The sequence below is a fragment of the Lynx canadensis genome, chromosome X, assembly GCF_007474595.2.
Source record: "Lynx canadensis isolate LIC74 chromosome X, mLynCan4.pri.v2, whole genome shotgun sequence".
In the NCBI taxonomy this organism is placed as follows: Eukaryota; Metazoa; Chordata; class Mammalia; order Carnivora; family Felidae; genus Lynx; species Lynx canadensis.
Window position 1 is genome coordinate 5,336,664 of NC_044321.2, and position 20,691 is coordinate 5,357,354.

The 20,691-nt window shown below is 44.9% G+C and overlaps 1 protein-coding gene across 1 annotated transcript in view; it reads right to left on the reverse strand.

Annotated features, from left to right (window-relative positions):
- ANOS1 (anosmin 1) overlaps nucleotides 1-20,691 on the reverse strand; it is a 186,862-nt gene that overhangs the window by 40,937 nt on the left and 125,234 nt on the right. Inside the window, exons 4-6 of the mRNA XM_030305678.1 lie at nucleotides 17,186-17,408; nucleotides 8,632-8,816; nucleotides 5,563-5,692 (exon numbers count right to left, since the gene is read on the reverse strand). Of these exons, the coding sequence (XP_030161538.1) occupies nucleotides 5,563-5,692; nucleotides 8,632-8,816; nucleotides 17,186-17,408 (538 nt within the window). The remainder of the gene's footprint in view (nucleotides 1-5,562; nucleotides 5,693-8,631; nucleotides 8,817-17,185; nucleotides 17,409-20,691) is intronic.

Below are 20,691 nucleotides of genomic sequence, written 5' to 3' on the forward strand. Positions count from 1 at the left end.
GAGCGACCCAGATGCCCCCCAAGTGGATATTTTTAAAGCAGTGGTATTACTACCCACAATTTCTCCACCTGAATTAGAAGGTTGGTTCTAATAGGTCAGTTTTCTTTTTCTTTCCAGACTCAGCAGTTGGGATAGTTTTCCTTCCCTCATGAAGGAAGGAAGGAAGGAAGGAAGGAAGGAAGGAAGGAAGGAAGGAAGGAAGGAATCACCGTGCAGTATCTAGACACACAACTTCTAAGTCTTTGAAAAGCTGCAGAAGGTACCCTAACTAGTAAATAGTTCTAGGACACACGTATCGTGGAGTCTTGCCCAGTGGAAATGGCACACACAGATCAGCTGTGGGACAGCATAAAAAGTCACAGGTCCCGAGGAGCAGGGGGGGACTTTACTAGTATCAGTGATGTCTGTTCTCATTTTACTAACACTCCATAATGTATGCACAGAATAACATCCAGTGTTGAGACTTGTGTGCTCTGAAAACAACACTGTCTTCGTCCTTTCCTTTTTAACGTATCCTGGCTCACGGGAAAACAGACAAGAAATGTGTAGGAAAAGCCTCAGATTTGGAGGGACATGAATATAATAACTAGAAAATGACATATTAGCTTAGCAACAGAAGGTGGATTTTTACAGTGTTCCCTCTACGTCCCTTTAACCTTTGCTGTTTCAGAATGGTCAACTGATACTGACCAGTCTTAAACATCCAAATGTTTGCCTGCCTTCGGCAACATGCAAAAAAAACCCCAAAAACCAAAAAAACAACCAAAACCCCAAAATTTGGATTTTGCTCTGTACAACCTACAAAACCTGAAGACTTCCTTCTTTCTCTTGCTACGTACGTTGACACACAGAAGTCATCTGGATGGGCACGGACATCACTTCCCAAATTCAGCAAACGTTTGGCCCAGGTAGTAGGACTCACCAATGTACATTTCCAATATGGGGCATGCAACACACATGCATTTTGTGTCCCTTCAGTAAGTATCCATACGGTCAAACGAAGGTTAAACACCAATTTGCTGAAAAAGATGAGCAAGTATGGCGTGGAACCCAAAAAGTAGGTTTTCTGTAGCTACAGCTGTCCCTCCCGATGGCTCACTGACACGTCTGGGGCCTCTGAGGGTTGGACATGACTGGCTCTGGTACGGACACACCGTGGAGCCTGCCAGACGCTGGGAGAGGGTGCCATCAGGGGAGAGGCGCACGGCGAGGCCAGAAAGGCACGCCTTTCTCGGGTTATTGCCGCCGTCTGACACTGGAAGGGGACCGGGGATCTTTAGGAACGCGGGCATTCCTTTTGTGAAACTGTGAATGTATTTATTTTGAACCACAGCAGAACATGTCCGTGATCTGCTGTAGCAGGAATCCCGTGGCCGTGGAGCCCGAGCCCTGCAGACCCCCGCATCCCAGTGTCAGTCCCTGCACCTCACGGCTTCAGGACGCATGGCTAACTTGGGAACCCAGCTCCTCAGCTGGCCCCACCAGTGGCCAGAGCTCTGCCTGTGTGTGGACGGATGTCCCCGCGGAATAGCGTGCATCTGAGGACTGAGTCCCCACAGCAAGGAGTTCGGTCGCCCACAGTGACAACCAGTATGGGAACCGGCCTCTTACCCTCTTCCTTCTCTTCCTCCCTGCCTCACCTCCCATCCCCCTTGTTCCCTGGACGGCCTCCCGAGTAAGCCACTTGCGCTCAAAGCTCTCAGGCGCAGTGGCACCCTCTGTTCCTATGCGCCGTGCTTCCCGTGGTTTGTTCCAATGCAACAGGACACAAAAATTCTGGTACATCCTAGGATGTGGCAGCGGGGTGAAAGAAAGGCGCTTCATCCTAGCAGTGACCAAGGAAGGTAAGTCTCCACATGGAAGCATTACCATTCCTAGTTTCCAAATAAGGAGACAGAAACCAGAAAGAGACATTATGCATTAGGATACCGAATTATTTGTCATCTTCATTTTTAACGTCAAAGCCGATTTTCCTTCTTAAGTACCGGGGGAAAGGTGGGAGAGGATTTAAATAAGTGAATACAGAAATTATCCCAACCTCTCTTTTGGGCTTTCTGTTGCCAGCAAAAATTACTGATTTTCTCTATTTTATAATCATGCATTTCTTCTGGGGGACGTACGGGCTAACAGCAATCTACCAACGTAGCAACAACTCAGAACTTTCTGTACAAATCATCACTCTGAGGGGCTGAGATTAAGTTATTGGAAAATACATGAGTTAAAAGGAAATTAACTTAGTTAACAGCCAATCCATTCTGGCAAACCACAGACTAATTTTGTATTTAAACATAACCATAAAGAAGAGAATGACAAGAATTTTGGCTTCTCCACGAAAATCAGGATTAAGGCCAGTGAATAGCAGGCAGAAAGCATAAGCTAAATGAAACCCATTTTATCAAGTTTTTTTTTCTTTCTGTATTTAATTTGCCTTTTATTTTCAGATGTGTTTATTGTAGATGGAAAAAATCCCTTCCCCCTCCGCCTTTCCCTTGACCCAGACTTAAGTGATCAAGGCTGGCCCTCTACCCAACTCAAATACACTAGAAATTACTTACCCTTTGCACAGACTATTATTTTAGAAGCAATAATTCTTTCTCAAAGCAATTTTAAACCACTCGAGGACTTACAACTGGTATAGTTTCAGTTCTGGAGCACAGCGGGAATAAATGGGCTTTTATTAAATGAAAACGTACCATTTTTTGAAACATGGCAGTGTTAAAATGTTTTATTTCCTGCTTTTGCAAATATGCTCCATAGCTATAGATCTCCCTGGGAGGAACATTCTAGATTGTGTGGTTCTTGCACTCTCACAAACCTAAAGTGTTTGTGCAGATTTCGCAATCACCTCTAATATGGTTTCAGTGAAGTCGCATCACAAAATGATGGGAGTATTATAATTGCGCTCAACGGTTGAAGATTTCCTCCAGGACTTGTCCAAAGGATGCCTGACCATTTACAAGACGGCGACACATCTTTCCCCAGTTACCCGATCTCGTCAAATGTAGAATGGGGATCTTACTGGGGAAAAATTGTGTTAACAACCTTATTGGAATTTAACTTACATATGATAAAACTCACTCACATTAAATGAACCAGCCAGTGACTTTTAGAATTTACTGAGGTGGCCCACCAGCATCGCTCACTGGCAACTTCTCACATCTGTCAGCTTCACTCTTCACTCTTCCCGGGCAACTCACTTCTGGCTTCGTCCAAAGTACCATCACCTTCGCCCAGGATCGTTAGAGTGGCCTCCCCCAGCATCCCTGCTTCCCCTCCTCTCCCCTCTCGTCTCCTTTCACACACATCTCTTTCTCAGCAAAACCCTTGTCTGCGTTCGCTAAGACTGTAAAAAAAACAAATACCCTTCCTTAGTACTGTCCTGAGTTCTATTCTATCATCAGTAATCACTATCCTACTTTACAACAGTATTTTGCTTATTAATCTTATTTACTGTTTCCTCACACCCCCAACTGGAATAAATGTGTGTGTGTGTGTGTGTGTGTGTGTCTGTGTTCCACAAGAGCAGATAGTTTTTTTCCTTTTGTTCATTTATTATCCCCCGTGCCCAGAACAGTGCCTGATACATATAGGTGCTCAACAAATATTTGTTGAATACAAAAAGGAATGAAACATGAGTGATCCAAGGAGAAGGTAAAGATGCAAAACTAACTTTGTTCTACAGCAGGGAGGCTCCTGGGGGGTTCTCACAGGGGAAGCCAGTGCCCCACAAATCACTGTGAATACCACAAGTCCCTCCATTGTACACTTAAGAGGAATGATTGTAGTGATGCAATAATTATATTTCAAGGGGTTTAAAAACTGTTTTCCCAGTGAGGCCCATTTCTACATTTGATGAAACTGGAGTCAGGTGGGGAAAGACGTGGTGTCACCCTGTAAATGGTTAAGGATCCTTTAGACCAGTCCTGGAAGGAAATGTCTTTGACCATTTATTTAGCCAGTCTATTACATTTCCACAGTAGTGTGATGCATTTTTGCTGGGAAAAGACTAGGATCTACTATGAATTCTGCACAGACGTCTTTGGTTTGCAATAACTGGAGTCTGGGATGCTGAGGGTTGGATGTGTTTGGAAAATGAGTAACTAGAAGAGAGTAATGGTGACTGTGATGTTTCCCCAACATGGTGCATTCTCATTCAACAAGAGCCCCTTTAAATTTGAGGGATGCAGCCGTGATTCTAGACGACTAAGGTGCTCAGACACACGGCAGGGATATTGGGACAGCACGGCCTGGCTGCTTCCTCGGAACGGGTGCCTCTTAGGCAGTTGGAAGCTTCATGACCGGCCCTGGAAACTCAACAGAGCCCTGCCCAGATCCCGCCCCATCCCTAAAGGTATTCCACATCTGTCTCCAAAGGCTGCAAGGTGCTTCTGCCCACGTATTTGCAGCCCTGACCTGAGCCACCAGACAACCTGCAGCAGCAGAACAGATGGTAACACGGTTCGGCCACTTTGTGCCTGGCTCGCCTTTGAATCATGACACCCAAGTTGATCCTCACCTCCGAACCCACTGTGAATTAATTATTTCACTTCCCTCTCTAAATCATCAGGCCAAGTGGAGACAGCCTCGAGACAAGGTCTGAAGTCCGTGATTCCACTTTTAAACTTGCTTAGTGTATTTGCCTCCATGGAGGGAAAAAATGCACTTTTCCTTTCTTAAAAGTTCTTTTTCAAAAAAAAAAGAGAGTTAAAAGTCTACAACACACACTGTAAAAGGATCCAAATATGAAATTATTTCGGTTGCAAGCTTTCCACTGAAGACCAATCCTGCGGCAGAAGTCGCAAGTCAGAGCAGCCCGTTCAAACCCTCCCGTAACATACGTATGACTGATGTCATAAGCCTTCTGTTATGCATTAATATCACAAAGCGTTTTGTTTAAAATAAATCTGAATTCGCTTCCACGTAAGACGAGAGCGACTGGTTAGTAGGTGAACAAGCCGACCAGCCCGGCTCTGAGATGAGATTTTGTAACACACGTATAATGAACGCTGGAGGTGCACAGCCATCTAAACACGACTGGGGGAATACACATGGAGGGAACACTCATATCTAACCCGGGTATGTCCTTCAACTACAATATGGTGACTGTGAGTAGATGACTCGGGGTGACTCGGGGTTTAGATTCTGGGTGTGATGAAATAAAAGAGATTAACTCACATTCAATATGACAACCGTTTCAAGAAAAGCCGCAGAGTCTAAAGTAGCTCAAACTAAACCCTCCCCTCTAAAAATTAATTCACTGGTGACTGACACAGAATATCTCGAGGCTAAGACTCAGCACAAGTTGATAATGGAAAACCACCAGTTCGAAGTTGAGAAAACCCCACTAGATTATCTTGTGCGATGTTTGGAAGGTATAAAGCCCAATGACGGTCTTAATCGTATATTCACACGCTGCCTTCAAACACATCTGGTCCTTTTCGCCAACCACAGCAAAGCCACCTGCTGAGCAGCTGTGAATAGGAACGTGGGGACACAAGGGATGTGCATCCCAGGTATGCCGGGAGGGGGAGGGGAGCGAGGGGTCAGGAAAGTGAGACTGACCTTTGGAAGAGCGGAAGTGTTTGCTGGGGGCGGTGAAGCCTCGGGTCCCATGCACGTTGACACCTGCCACTCGGAACTGGTACCACCTGCTGGGTCGTATGTCAGTCAGCTGGACCCGCTCATCTGTGGTCTGGGGGGAGATGTCACAGAGCACAGAGAACCCTTTTACCCAGACATGTCAGCTGGGTCTGTCGTAAAAGCGCACCACCTCATCAGCCAACGCCACGCTGCCTTGACGTCCCTGTGCCCTTGTGCCTAAGTGTGGGGACCGTGCTCAGTTATGAGAAGAGCTATCAGGGGTCAAGGAATTTCTAGGGCGTTTCAAGTGTTTAATTCCATTCATAGGTATTTCACCCCAAAGAGTTAAAGATCTCTGGAGTCAAAACCATATGAACATGGCTGAGCTACTTGAGTCTGGTGACTAAATACAGCACTAAACCCATGAGGGTTTTAATCGCTAAGTTATACATATGAGCAAATATATACACGAGCTAATCATTATATTATAGGCAAGAAAATGAAATCACCTTTCAATTATAGAAGAAAAATGCCTCTTTAACTTGCTTGCCAAATAGAATCTTGGGAGTCAGATGGAGACTCACATGCTTTAAAGAGCGCTAACAATTTCCGGAAGTATGTTGCAACCCGAGCCTTTTTTCCCTATTTGGGTAAATCACGTATGATCTGCAAGGACCCGGTCGTGCTTCTCAAGGGTGAGGCGTGTTGATATCTCTCTGTCCAATAAAATGTCCAAAGGAAAAAAAGTGGGCAGTGGTGAAGGTGCCCGGGTTTGGCTGCGTCTCCTGCTGGAGTCACAAGACTTCAGTTAACCTCCCACCTCATCAGGCTGAGGGGAACCATACCCGCTTTCCCGACAATCTGTGGGGGGGACCTGCGGACCCCTGCACTGACTTCAAGAGCCAAATCCCCACATGCGGGGCCTCACTGACCCAGTGAGTTGCCCAGTGCCAAACCCAATGTGTGCTCAGTGCGTGAAAGTGAGCAAGTGGGATTGAACTGAAACCTCCTTAGCCCGGGTCCACAATAACTTCTTGCAAAGGGGTGTCACATTTACTTTAATATCTAAGGGAAGAGAAACATTTCCAAGACCAAGGGAAAGCTATGAACTCTCACATGTAGCTTTCTACCTCATTTAGCAAACTGCGAGGCGACCCTTCCACAGATATCACCATTTACTTTTAACTTTTAGTTTAAAAACCTGAAGCCAGCACGTTCCCCATAGCATTTAGCAGACAAAGAAGGCAGGGTGGAAGGAAGAGAAAGAAAGATGTGAATTAGTTAATAATAATAATAGTAATAATTACATTACTATTAATGTATTATATATTAATATAAATAGAATTGTAATATAAAATATACACATTTATAAAATTTATTATTATTATTCAAGATCTTCTCTCTCTTCAAAAAAAGGAATAAGAGACATGATCTTCTTGTCCATTACTTTCATAAATCTTTAAATAATTCGTAAAATTTACAAGTGAGATTGTCCCATTAAGGGACATATCATGTATGTTGGCTGTATGCCAAACACCTTTATGTTTTAGCAAAGCAAAAAAAAAAATTTTAAGAAAATAGGAATCAGGGGCGCCTGGGTGGCGTAGTCGGTTAAGCGTCCGACTTCAGCCAGGTCACGATCTCGCGGTCCGTGAGTTCGAGCCCCGCGTCGGGCTCTGGGCTGATGGCTCGGAGCCTGGAGCCTGTTTCCGATTCTGTGTCTCCCTCTCTCTCTGCCCCTCCCCCGTTCATGCTCTGTCTCTCTCTGTCCCAGAAATAAATAAAAAAACGTTGAAAAAAAATTAAAAAAAAAATAGGAATGAAACAATTCCTAAATTTATTTGAGCAGGCATTTTCCCCACTCATTTGTTCATTTGTTCATTTATTTAGGAGTGTCTAAATTATTTTAGTGTGTATCCTCTTTGAGATACTATTAGAAAACAACCAAATTCCTCCTCCAAACACTTGCACCCCGAAACTGATTCTGCATCTACTGGAAACAGTAACGGGAATCGGGTCCTTGGAGAAAAATGACCCGATCCACTTAAGGTCAGAATCTGTGCCTCCAGACACATGTGGAGAAGGCGTTTCAGCTGCTGAGGACATGAGGCAGGTTCACACTGAGAATCTGTTCATTTTCTAGAACCGTGTAGTTTTCCTGCAGCTGGCAGTCCGTTTAGCAGCTCTTAAAAAGAAAGAAAATATTTTGCTTTTCTCATCAGCGAGACAGAAAAGGAAGCAGCACGGGTCAAGATAAACCCCAAGCGTACTCCATGCAGGTGGGGTATCAGTGTGTAAGCTGAGCGGGACGGAGGAAGCACTTAGCAAAGATTTAGGAGCTGACGGCTACTTCCCACTAAGGGCTTTTGCGATAGGAATCTTCCTCCATGCTACTCAAGTCCTTGTGTAGAAGGAAGGCTTGAAATGCAGGAGAAACAGGAGTCGTGTAGATGGTCCAATGTCCCGTGAACTAGTCCTAGTAGTGTTATGTTTCTTTGACTCTGGCCGGTGTTAAGTTTATCTCAAGGAAATGCAGTTCTTGGAGGAAGTAAATGTGAACACTCAGATTAGAGAGTTATCTCCACTGCACATGTATTTTGAGCAAAGTAGGCCAATAGTCAAGTTGCTAGTTGTACCGGGTTATATCTGTGGACTCGTCCTGTCTTCCGAACACACACATGCTATCATGTCCGCGTCTGAGTGAGTTATTTTGCCAGTCAGGCTACTCTGCCTGGGGCACAGCAAGTTAATTTTCTTTTTTTAATGTTGGTTCATTTTTGAGAGAGAGGGAGAGAGAGACAGAGTGCGAGCAGGGGAGGGGCAGAGAGAGAGGGAGACACAGAATCTGAAGCAGGCTCCAGGCTCCCTGCTGTCAGCCTATAGCCCAACACTGGGCTCGAACATGCAAACCATGAGATCATGACCTGAGCTGAAGTCGGACGCATAACCGACAGAGCCACCCAGGGGCCCCAGCAAGTTAATTTTCTGCCTGCAGGTAGGTGGTCGACATTGCCTCAAGGCGGGGAGGGGTAGGGCGCAGGAAGCACTGACCTGGGCTACAGTCTGCCAGTGTGTGGCATCGTCTTCACTAGGATGGATTCCATAATTCCATCTTCTTTGCACCACGTAGATCACAGGCTCAATGGAAATATTGAATTTCGAGGACCACTTAATCTCCAGCTGTCCAGACTGCAGTTCTGTGAATCTTAACTCTTTTCTGGGCTTCAGGGGGACACCTAAAACAGGACCATGGCAATTAAAGTGATCAGAGGTAAAGCTGAGGAAGAAAACCTTTAGAAAAGACAAATCTCGTGTAATGACAACAGATCCTCACTTCCTCCCAGGAAAGTGGCTTCTCCCTATCAGGTTTTCACATTTGAGAGCTTCTCACACTGAGGTCAGCCCACCACATTTCAGGAGAATTACCTTCTTTTCTTTTAGCTTTCCCTTTTTTAAAAAGAGACTCTAAACTGGTTCCTGATTCTGAACAAGCATTTTTCACCCAGGCATCTTGAGAGCAATTCTTTTATGCGCGTTCTTCTGAATAAGCCATGTTACCGAGTGGCATCACACGCGGTTAACAAGAATTCATGTGACGCCATGGTTGTGAAGAGTTTGAAAACACTGTTCCCATCCAGCATGCTCTGTTTCTGCTGATACAGTCTTAAGTCATCACAACGTGGTTCCCCGGTCTACTTGCCTTTCCACCTCAGAATGTTTGCCTTCTAAGGAAAAAATTTATAAGCCTAAAATGCTCTCATGTGGTCAAACATTACAAGAATGATTTCCAAAGCATGGGTCCTTAGCATTCCCCAATTGATTGCTGGGCTCCCTCCTATAGACTTATGGCTTAAAATTGAAAAATGATGAATTTATAATGTTTGGTTTTGGCACGAGTGACCGCCTTGCTTCAAAAGTCCCTCACAGGTGGCTCATTTTAAAGTAGTTCATCATTCTGATTTCTTTTTTCTCCCCATGGTGCACTCAAGTGGTCTGGCGACGGACAGATTTAAGAACCATAGTTCCAAATGGTAGCCATTATGGGAAGGGAAGTTTAAAATAAGATTATGTACTCATAGGATGTGTAAGACTAATTGGATTAGGTGGAGTCCATGGCACCACGATGTTCAACGCCATGACAACCTAGAACTTCACATGCCATTAAGATCATTTTCTCTTGAGAATGAGCATTTGCCTAACACGTTGACAACTCGTTTGAAAACGTTATTTGACAATGCTCTATTTCGTTTTCCACTTCTTCATTTTAAACAGACAGGAAACTGAAAAATGTGCAAATACGAAACGTAGATAATATCTAATGCCTGTTACTGACCTTACTGAATATCAACTCTGATTTCACGTTGACCTTAATTTATGCTGCGTCTTGTTTGGGGACACTTTAAAGTCCTTAAACATTGAGGTGGGTGGAGTTGGATAATTTTTAAACAGCACCAAATATATCCAGTCAAAGGTCAATGAGTTGTACAAAATACTTTCTAGAAAACATTCCCCATACCCACTGCAGTCTCCATTTTGCTTTGCTGATGGGTTATGTGCATCCCTTGTCCCTTTACTACAATGCTGGTGTCTCAAGTGATCTTCACTGTGGGTCTGTGCTGTGGGGGAAGGGTTAATTACCTCCATTTTGAACATCAAGTAGTCAAGTCTGAGGAAGATGAAGTTGCCTACAGCGATGACCTGATCTCAGGTTTCTCTCTTGCTTGCCACATTTTGAATTAGGAAGAGCTACTGAGAAAAGTTTTCTGCTTGCCACATTTTGAATTAGGAAGAGCTACTGAGAAAAGTAGAGAAAGGAGGCACTTTTCATAGCTCTGCATATCCCTTAAAGATTCTGATTTGAATGTCCCTGATGTTGCTGGCTGGGGTGGAATTTGTCTCCTGTTCTGCCATTGTGTGAGGGTTTATTCAGGTTCAGGTCATAAGCTTTTGTTTTCGGTGCACAACCTTACACTGAGAGTCACATTCACTTTCAGGCCTAGAGTATTGCTGCTAAGTATGTGACCCTCGATTCTGTACCCTGATTTAGGGCTGCAGGTCCCACTGTCCACCTGCTGGCCAGATGAATTTCTTTGCACAAGTCCCAACTCAAATGCCCCTCCTGAGGATGTCCCCACTCCTGATGGTATCTGCATGGCAACTCTATTCTTTTGGATCGCTAAGGGAACTCTCGACTTGCTCTTGGACCTACCAACACCTCGTGGTTTGACTGCAGAGTATAATTTCAGGAATTCCCCAATCATCCTGTCTCCACAGTGACCACCCTTTCTTAGGCCCTCTATCTCCTGTCTGGACCTTCCTAACAACGTCCCGTCCCATGTCCCACAAGCCCATCTTTTTAGTTCCCCCTTCACAGTGTTTTGTGGCTATGATTTTCCTAGAGTACGGGACAGATTGTCCCCTCCACCTTCTCAGACTATTCAATCACATCTTATTTTCTGCGGAACGAAGGGAAACTTCTCAACATCATCACGTCACGGCATTGATCTTTATCATCTACCACCAGTGATCTCTCTGTTTGTCTCTTGGTACATTTTACATATTGGTCACACAACCCACCTTTACACCCAGCTTTTCTAGAAACACACTGTCAGCTGCTTCCTACCACCACGACGCGTTTATACGGATTTTTTCAGTCTGAATTGTCTTTCCTATTTTCTGACCACGGACACGTGAATACTCCTGGGCTCAGTCTGAATGCCGCCCCTCAGAGCGACCTACCCTAAACCTCCCCGTTGGAAATAAAGGTCCCATTCTCTGCTCTCTCTTCAAAGCTTAGCCTGCAACAGTCAACATGTGCACTTAACTCCCTCTTACTGCAGCCAGGTCATTTGACGATGTTCACCTTCTCCTTCATTCCCACACCTCATCATGGCTCAGGAGAGCACATTCGGCCACAGCAAATGCTCAGTAAATGTGTGCTGAAGGAACAGCCTAACCCCCTGTCAGCAGAAATTAAGAGGATACAGGAACGCCATCTTGGCACCAATGGGCAACCCCCTCGCTGCCAGAGGGCACTCACTTAGCAGAAGGAAGAAAACTTAGCACAGGTATTTGCTTACTCTTATGTTTTTGAAAAGTAAGTGCTAAACAGTAACAAAACTATGCTAGTAAGTTTACAAAATGGAATCGTTTTATTGCATTGACATAACTTTCCCAGTTAAAAGAAAAGACCGATTGCTAACCATTGCTGATATGCTGGAAAATCTGAAAGTTCGTTGCGGATGAGTTTTAATCCCAAAGTAGCTTCTCTAAAGATTGAGATCGAATCTCGACAAAATGATTGCATCGTGTTTGCGCTGCAGGCAGGGTACCAGGCACCCCTTCTGCCAGGGGGGTGTGCACATGAGCAAGGGGGGGGTGGCCTCTGAGGACATGTCAGGATTCACGCGGTTTCTTTGTGCTGAGTAAAGAGAAGAGGACTGGGGAGTTATTTACACTCATATGGCACATTCTCTGAGACTCCCCATCCAAGTTTCTCCTTGGCCCTCCTATGCGTAATCCTCCAGCATAAATGCACCTCCGGTAAATACTCCGGCCGCTGAAGTAACCTGAACTCATCAGCAGCAAACGCAAGCATAACAATCCCCTTGCTAGATGGTTTTAATCTTGAATATCATTCAATGACCAAGAGCCTTAATCGAACATAATGAGCATCAGAGTGATGTCAGTTCCCATTTCTTCATTTAACAATCTCTTTAATTATTACGTACAACAATCTTGCGATTTGCATGTGGAGAAACGACCCATCTGCTTTGCATTAGGGTCAGCTGGCTCCCTTGATTGGAAGGAGCTCCAGGACTCGGCTGTAATTGTGTGCAGATGGGGCTCAGCCCCTCGGCCCCCCAGCCCCGAGACACCCGGCCCCCACAGCCCGGCCTTCTGAAGAGTCCTAGGTAGCTTAGCCAGCATCCATGCTGCACAACCAGATGTGCACCAGGCATGCCTTCTCCGTGTGTCCTTTATTACATAAATGACTAGAATTTTTCTTCTTTAGTTTTGAACAACCTAGTCCCCTGAAATCTGTGCTGTTCTGTCAAACATGTTATCCTATAACATCCCACCATATAGGACATTACAGGTGCATTTTCTTTAAAGCGTGACAAGTATTTCGGTGAAACCCAATGGTGTAAAAAACTTTGCAAATAGAATGACAGAAAACTCAATGATCACAGTCGGCAGTTGTAAATCACGAGATCTGATTACTCCTGTAAAAATGTTTCTATCGTGAGTCTAAATGTTATGAAAATGTAGCAAGATACAGTGTTCCAACGATTCAATAATTAGCCACTACCCATTATCTCTCACAGAGCTAATCAGTACTCAGGCAATTTGTGTTCATGTCACATCCAGGAATCGGGTCACTGTATTCAAAATGCTAAAAAATGGATTTGTGAAAAGTGTTATTAGACCATCTCTAAAGACCTGAGCTTTAAATATTTCAAATATGAAGACATTCATGGAGATATTAAGTCAACACCATCATCAGATCTTTCTGGAAACAAAGCGATACATGATTAATGTTGGTTTGCGCATGGTAAAGAGAAAACAGAGATCACGGAGAGCCACAAATTGATATCAGTCTTTACATTTGGACAACAATTTCAGGTTCTCACCTTCCCTACCCAAATGAGTGCCAGAGCTGTGAGTCAGAAGCACCAGTTTGGGCAGTAAAATGAAAAATTATATCACCTTCTGGAGGGAGGAGAGTGTAGGTCAGCTACAAATCAGACTTAAAACAGACAAGGGGGGGGGCGGGGAGTCACAAGTGCCCGATGTGCAAGCATTGATGTTTTACCTGTGGAGAGTCAGCCTTTTCAACTTCCCAAGACCATGCTCTGGTTTGCACCGCAGGGTACTGGCCGCTCAGGGGGCATTTACCTGCGTTAACATTGGCAAGCATCCCGGGGTGTGGCTAACAATGTTATTTGAAGGGCGAAGGAAAAGCTGTCTGTTGTCTTGCTTTCTTTTAAACTCTCACACAAGTCTATAAGGTCAACTTACTCAGAGACAATGGCTTAGGACAATTCCTACAGCATAAGCCAAATTAAACGCTCAAATAGAATGCAGTTTGTTGAACATCTTTTCAAAACATGCATTGATTTTAAGAGCATCATCAGGTTTGGAAGCTATAGAATCTAGGAAGTCCCCCTCTTCCCTACCCCAAACACAGGAGGCTGAACAGAACATTTGTATGTATTTCTGTACTTTAAGAAAATTTTACTAACCCAATAAGCTTTCATGAAAGGAAAAATACAGTAGAGGCCAGTACATATCAATTTACTGCAAAAGTTGAGATGATTATTTGTCCACAGGTGAGCGTTATGTGCATGAGTACTCTGATAAGGAACTACTGGACCTGATGTTGTACCCCAACAACTGACAGATCAGTGCTTTTATTAAAATATTTGATATTGGGGGGCACCTGGGTGGCTTAGTCAGTTAAGCGTCTGACTTGGGCTCAGGTCATGATCTCGTGGTTTTTGAGTGCGAGCCCCACGTCAGGCTCTGTGCTGACAGCTCAGAGCCTGGAACCTGCTTCGGATTCTGTGTCTCCCTCTCTCTCTACCCCTTCCCCACTTGCACTCTATCTCTAAGATAAATAAACGTTAAAAAATTTTTAAAAATATACCTGATATTGATACATCTTTTAACTGACCTACACTGTATTAATACAGTGATTTCAGGTCCTGCTGTGGTAGTTGGACAGACTCCAAGTGAAAATACCAGGAGAGGGGCGCCTGGGTGGCACAGTCGGTTAAGCGTCCGACTTCAGCCAGGTCACGATCTCGAGGTCCGTGATTTCGAGCCCCGCGTCGGGCTCTGGGCTGATGGCTCGGAGCCTGGAGCCTGTTTCCGATTCTGTGTCTCCCTCTCTCTCTGCCCCTCCCCCGTTCATGCTCTGTCTCTCTCTGTCCCAAAAATAAACGTTGAAAAAAAAAAATTTAAAAAAAGAAAATACCAGGAGAGCTGCCCCAGCTGGGAACCAGGGGGCAGATGTATTCCCGCCACCGAATACCAAGTCGTCTGAGAAACAGCTTGCAAGCTCAGTGTCAGCACCTGCGGACTGGGGTCAGGACCAGCCCGTCTCACCCAATGATGGGTGCCCTCTTCCTAAGGAAAGAGACGGCACAGACCTAGCCTGAGCAGCGAGCAGAGGGCAAGCTTCTGACCCATGGCTGGTTCGGGACAATAAGAAGGCAACGGGCAGGCCAGAAGGATGGTGGGGGCTGGTCCCCCACAGACAAGCCCAGGGGGATTTGGGTGCAGGACGTCTGGCTGGGTAGTAGGTCTTTCTTTCCTTGCACAGCCAAGCGCTGAGTCCAAGAAGACCCTCTACCTGGGAGATAGGGGGCCATCAGCCCCACCACGCTCGCTCCTCGGTGTGACTCCAGTCAGGAACACGAATACACGCTTCGGGTGGCTAATCAGCCAAGGCTGTGGCGGGAAGCATTCTGGCCGGCTGTGTGGGGCCCCTCCGACTTGCACTGGTTGTACCTGCTCGCATGCTCACTGCCATGGTCAGACGCCCCCACGTGGAAACCAGCCCGCCTTCAGGGACTGCCCAACAGAGCGTAGGGGAAAATACCTACCTGCAGCTATGTGTGTGCTCAAAAAAAAAAAACAGTAATATAATCCTAGTCTCATTGGGCAAAAGTCATCATCAGGTCAAGAGACTGTTCATCCTATTTCTAATGAGTTCTGCATGAACTGCCCGTCTCCATAAAAAGCCAAGAGCTACTTTATAGAAGGGGAGAGACTTCAACGCTTCTTTTAAAAGTCCATCATATTTAGTTAAGCATAGGTTTAAATTTTTTTTTAATTTTTTAATGATTATTTATTTTTTAGAGAGGGAAAGAGACAGAGTGCAAGCAGGGGAGGGGCAGAGAGAGAAGGGGAGACACAGAATCCAAAGCAGGCTCCAGGCTCTGAGCTGTCAGCACAGAGCCTGACATGGGACGTGAACTCACAAACTGCGACATCACGACCTCACCCACCTAGGCGCCCCTTTAAAAGTTGTTTTCCTAAAGTTTATGTTTTTTTGAGAGAGACAGAGAGAGAGAGAGAAAGACAGAGTTAAGCATAGGCTTAAATTGCAAGTCTCTTTTAATAATTAATCATTTTATGCTGGCCCTTCACAGACTATTTCCTTTATTCTTGGTGAACCAGGCATATTTGAAATTCACACTGACTGTTCAATGCTTTTTAAATAAAAAGCATATTTTAACATAGAATGCCTCTTTAAAACACCCTACTTTAAAAACACTAAGGGTTTTACAAATGGGTTTTCAACAATCACTATAAAAGCATGCTATTTTTGTGGTAAATGCTAATACTTAAATAGCAAATGATCTATAATAACAGAGAAGGTTTCATAATAACAGACTTTAGAAAAATTAAATGGTGTTTGGTTTTGCAAAAGCGATTTTATGTAGTTTACAATGAGAGGCATGAAAACAATAAAACTTTAAATCTATTAAAGAAACGTCACCCAGTAAGAAGGGGAAAGCGGCAATTATTTTGAATTTGAGACAGGTATTTATGCCAGTTTTCCAAAGATCCTATGGAAAAAAGAAAGGGGGGGGGGTGCAGTAAGAAAAGAAAAGCCGGATGGATTACACAGGTTTCAGACTGGAGTAATTCTCAGTGTGGGCCAGAGGAGACCGGGGCAGGGACATAAGTCCTGGGAGATGAGAGTGATATAACAGCGGACTTCTGAAAATAGTTCGCCAGCCAGCACATAATTCAAAACGGGCATATTGCTGGCGATAGTGTTTCATGCAGTTTAAAAATAACTGACCTATATTTGGAAATAATATATATTTGGTGTGAAAGAGAGGAGAATCAAAGATTATTCTCTCTACTTATAATAATAATATTAATAATAATATTTATATATATAAATGGTTTGATGAACTGACTCCCCATCTCTGGAAGATAGCTCTTCCTCCCCCTGGTTCTCAAGACACGACTCAAAATAGTGACAGTCCACACAATGACATTTGTGTTCTTGGATTATGCCAACAGGAAATCCACAATACTGGTGCATTGGTTATGCATTTCTCAAGGGTGCCCCACCCCCAGCCCATTTTCCAAGGATTTAAATCCATTTACTCCAATGTACCCAGGGCAGCCGAATTGATTTATTCTTACTGGAGAAAAGTATGAGAAAGTTCCTGAAGTGATGTTGTCCTCCTGAAATGTTAAATGTGATAAGGATGATTTGCTCTGCCCCAGAATGTGTGCACCGTGGCTGATCTACACGATCCGGTGGTATTTTCAGATGTTTGTGGCACAAAGTACACTTTCTTACCGTTTTTCTTCTCTTCCAATGGTGCCATCTTTGTTTTTGGTTTTCGTTTTTGAGAGAAAGAGTGAGTGAGTGGGGGAGGGCAGAGAGAGCCTGACGTGGGGCTTGAACTCACCAACTGTGAGATCATGACCAGAGTCGAAACCAAGACTCAGGAGCTCAACCGACTGTGCCCCCTGGGCACCCCCCGTAGTGCCATCTTTGACTGACACCCTTCCCCACGCACACACAACCCCACTGTGAGGGTCCCTTCACAGTGGGTGCTCTGCTCATTACCTTTGTACAGCGTCTTGGGCACCTGGCAGGTGTGTCCGCACCCATTGGAACAACATTTCTTAACCCCAGAGCACTCGTTGTCAGCTTCACAACTTTCCACACAGGCGGCGGCAAATCCGCTTGCTTTCTCGGGGGCCGGGCAGTCCCCCTGCTTCACCGCTAGGATGTACTTGAGGAACTCACAGCTCGTCAGGCATTCGTAGTTCTTCTTGGGGAACAGAGGCTAAAGAGAGAAGAACCATTCTCTTATTTTTAAGATGTAAAATTCTTACACCATCTCTGCACTCGACGTGGGTCTCAAACTTACAACCCAAGGTCAAGAGTCACACGCTTTTACCGACAGAGGCAACCTGGTGCCCTTAAAAGAGAACTTCTCTTATGACAGACTCGGGACGCTTGATTTCCAAGACATCAGAAAGGAAGGTAAAAATTTCTTACTTGGTCAAAATTTCCCTGGAATATTTTACAAAATAAACAGATTTGTTTTCTTTTCCCCCCAAACCCATAATACTGTATGTTAATTTCTAAAAGGAACCCGACCCTTGAATTGTACCTTTCCAGATACACATGAATTATACAAACACACATTCACAAAGTATTACATTGTGAGTTAAATGTGGTTGTCAAATAATTGATTACAAATATTCATAAAGGATGTTAGTACCATTTGAGGGGCTCTTTTGGACCACTGTACACATATTTTCATTCTCTGATGAGTCATTTAGTTTTTGCACGGTCAATACTAATCAAGATGTGTTCGCTGTAGCCCTACGGAACATTTACAACCCTCACATCAGTTAACACATTTAGTGATAGCTTATCAAATAGTAGTCTAAGCCTCAGTTAATTGAACATATTTTAATAATATCCAGCTTCTAGAGTTAATGTGCACATGGGACCTCTTATCAATATGGAATTGTCAATAAATTCTGCAGAAAACGAATGTGAATCGTTGTTACCTGTGACACAGTCAGGTTCTGGATAGCATATGGCTGATGATATTTCAGTTGAGCCCACAATCAGTGAAACACTAGAGAGAACAGGTATTCCTTGACTTGTTTAGAGAGTCAGTCGCATTATGGAAACAGTGTGAGTAGTGGAAAGGGTCACTTATCAAATGTGTCTTTTTCCTTAGGAAAAATGGTTCAGGACAGCATTTGGTGATGCTCCTTTTGCTTTGATGGCTGGTTGCCAAGATAGCTACCCTAACCCCAACCAGTCCCCTAAACCCATTGTCAGCTGCAATGCACCTGTCCAGCCAGGTAAAGTCCCAGCCCTCCATCCATCCCCTTTGTAAGGGTGCCATGTTGTTGCTAAAGAAGGTTTTGTGAGCCAGGCTCCCAGGCAGTGGGGATGGCACTCCCACACCCACCCTCTGCCAAGAACTGGGGCACTGAGTGACACGTGGCGAACCGCAGGCACCCCGCCAGGAGGGGAACTGTCTGGAACTGTCCCCTCCGTGTGCACGAAGTGCTCACCTGCATGGGCTTGAACTCTGGTGAGGCTGTGCTCAGTCAGCCCTAAGCAATGCCAACAGCAGTGTCAGAGAGGGGCTCCACTCAGAGCCTTCCTCCTGGAGGTAGGAGACCACCGAGGAAGGTTCTCTGTTTACTGTTTGATGTCAAAATAGGAGTCAGCAACAGCAGAATTACATGCGGTGGCACTGGTGACCACAAACAGGGGTACAGTGTGAACAGCATGTGGTAGGTGCTGTTCCACACTGCTGACTAGCCATGACTCATGACTGGTAGCACCCGGGGACCCCTGAATGGCACCCGGCAACACTTCTGGTGGCTGAGTCAACACTGGCCTCACCGATGACTGCATAGGGCTCACTGCTACCTGGCAACATCTGGGCATCTCCTGATAACGCTGCCCACCACCTGGTAAGACCTACCCTGTGTTACCAGTTGCTTCTCAGTGACTGAACACAAGTCTCTACCACATGCTGGGAAACACCTGCCAGCATGCTGACCACTGCTCCTCACTGATGACCGAGTTTGACCCTCTATGCAGCTAGCGACACCCACGTCTTTACCTTGCTTCCAAAAAGGGAGTTAATTATAGCCAGTTTACTCCTCATGTTGATGGTGACTGAAATGTCATTAGAAACCACAAACATGGTAACTCCAGCACCAGGACCCGTCCCAGTCACCCAGGAAAACTCCAACCCCAGGGCAGTCCTCCATGCTGCTTCTCCTCTCCTTCCCCCGATGGTGCCTTCACAACCTGCCTGGGGCGCCTGGGTGGCTCCCTCGGTTAAGCGTCCGGCTCTTGACTTTGGCTCAGGTCACCATCTCACAGTTCATGGGATTGAGCCCTACGTCGGGCTCTGCACTTGGCATGGGGTCTGCTTGGGATTCTTCCTCTCTCTCTCTCTCTCTCTCTCTGCCCCTCCCCTGCTCCTTCTCTCTCTCTCCCTGTTTCTCTCTCTCAAAATAAAATTAAAAAAAAAAATCTGCGTACGAGTTATGACGGCAAGCGCTACATTAGGTGTATTTTACCACAATTAAAAAAAAACTTACCTAAGGGCGAGAAATGTGTGCATACTGTGCGGATATGTGTGGTATCAGATACGAGCACTCTCTCACAGACACGTGGTCTTTCTGATAGCGTAAATCTAATGTACTTTCAGGTGTCAATGCTGTATGACCATTAAATATGATGGAAGAGTTCAGACTCTGACAAAAGTGGGAAAACTGGAAGCACTGGCTAGAAAAGGTATAACCCCAAAGTGTAAGTTACAATCGTGGATGTCAAATAAATGATTATTAGTCAAAACAGTGTCTCAACTGAAGAACTTCCCGGGTAAAACCTACAAGAAAGGCCATGGTTTCAATACAGAAGTACCATAAATTTGTAGCTAATTTTTTGTTAACTGCATAACACTGAAAGCCTCGTCAGTTCTGAAGGCTTTTCTGTCTTAATTTCACAGTTCATTTTTCTGTTAGCTGCTAGGTGTGTTTCCCTTCACTGGCTTTTGAATTCCTAAATTTAAGTCCAACCCTAACTGTGGAATCAAGGAAGGATGTAAAGGGATCCATAACAATGATGGAGTGCTGGCCAGTTTCTCTCTCAACAAAACGTATACATTACATGCACTGAAAGAAAATATTTAGTTACCCAAGTCAATTGGCCTGCATGGGCTGAAATGGCCGTGTACAAATAACTTTATTAAATCTGGCAAGTGTTTATGGCTTGCTAACTGGGATATCACCATGACTCAGTTTGCGCTACGGCACGATCACATCGGCCTCTTTCATCTTCACGTATGAAAACAGGGTATGATTCGAGATTCAGATAACAAAGTGTGGGCTCTCTGCTCACGTGACTCTCACCATCACTGCGCCAACCGCCATACCCTTGAACTGTGAGAGACTTCCCGGTCAGAGACAGTATCTCCTCATCTTAACAATTTACTGATGGAGCAAATGGGGCAGAATTAAAAACAAATAAACAAAAACAGTGGCCTTCCCAGGTCCGAAACATTTGTTCCCAGTGAATGT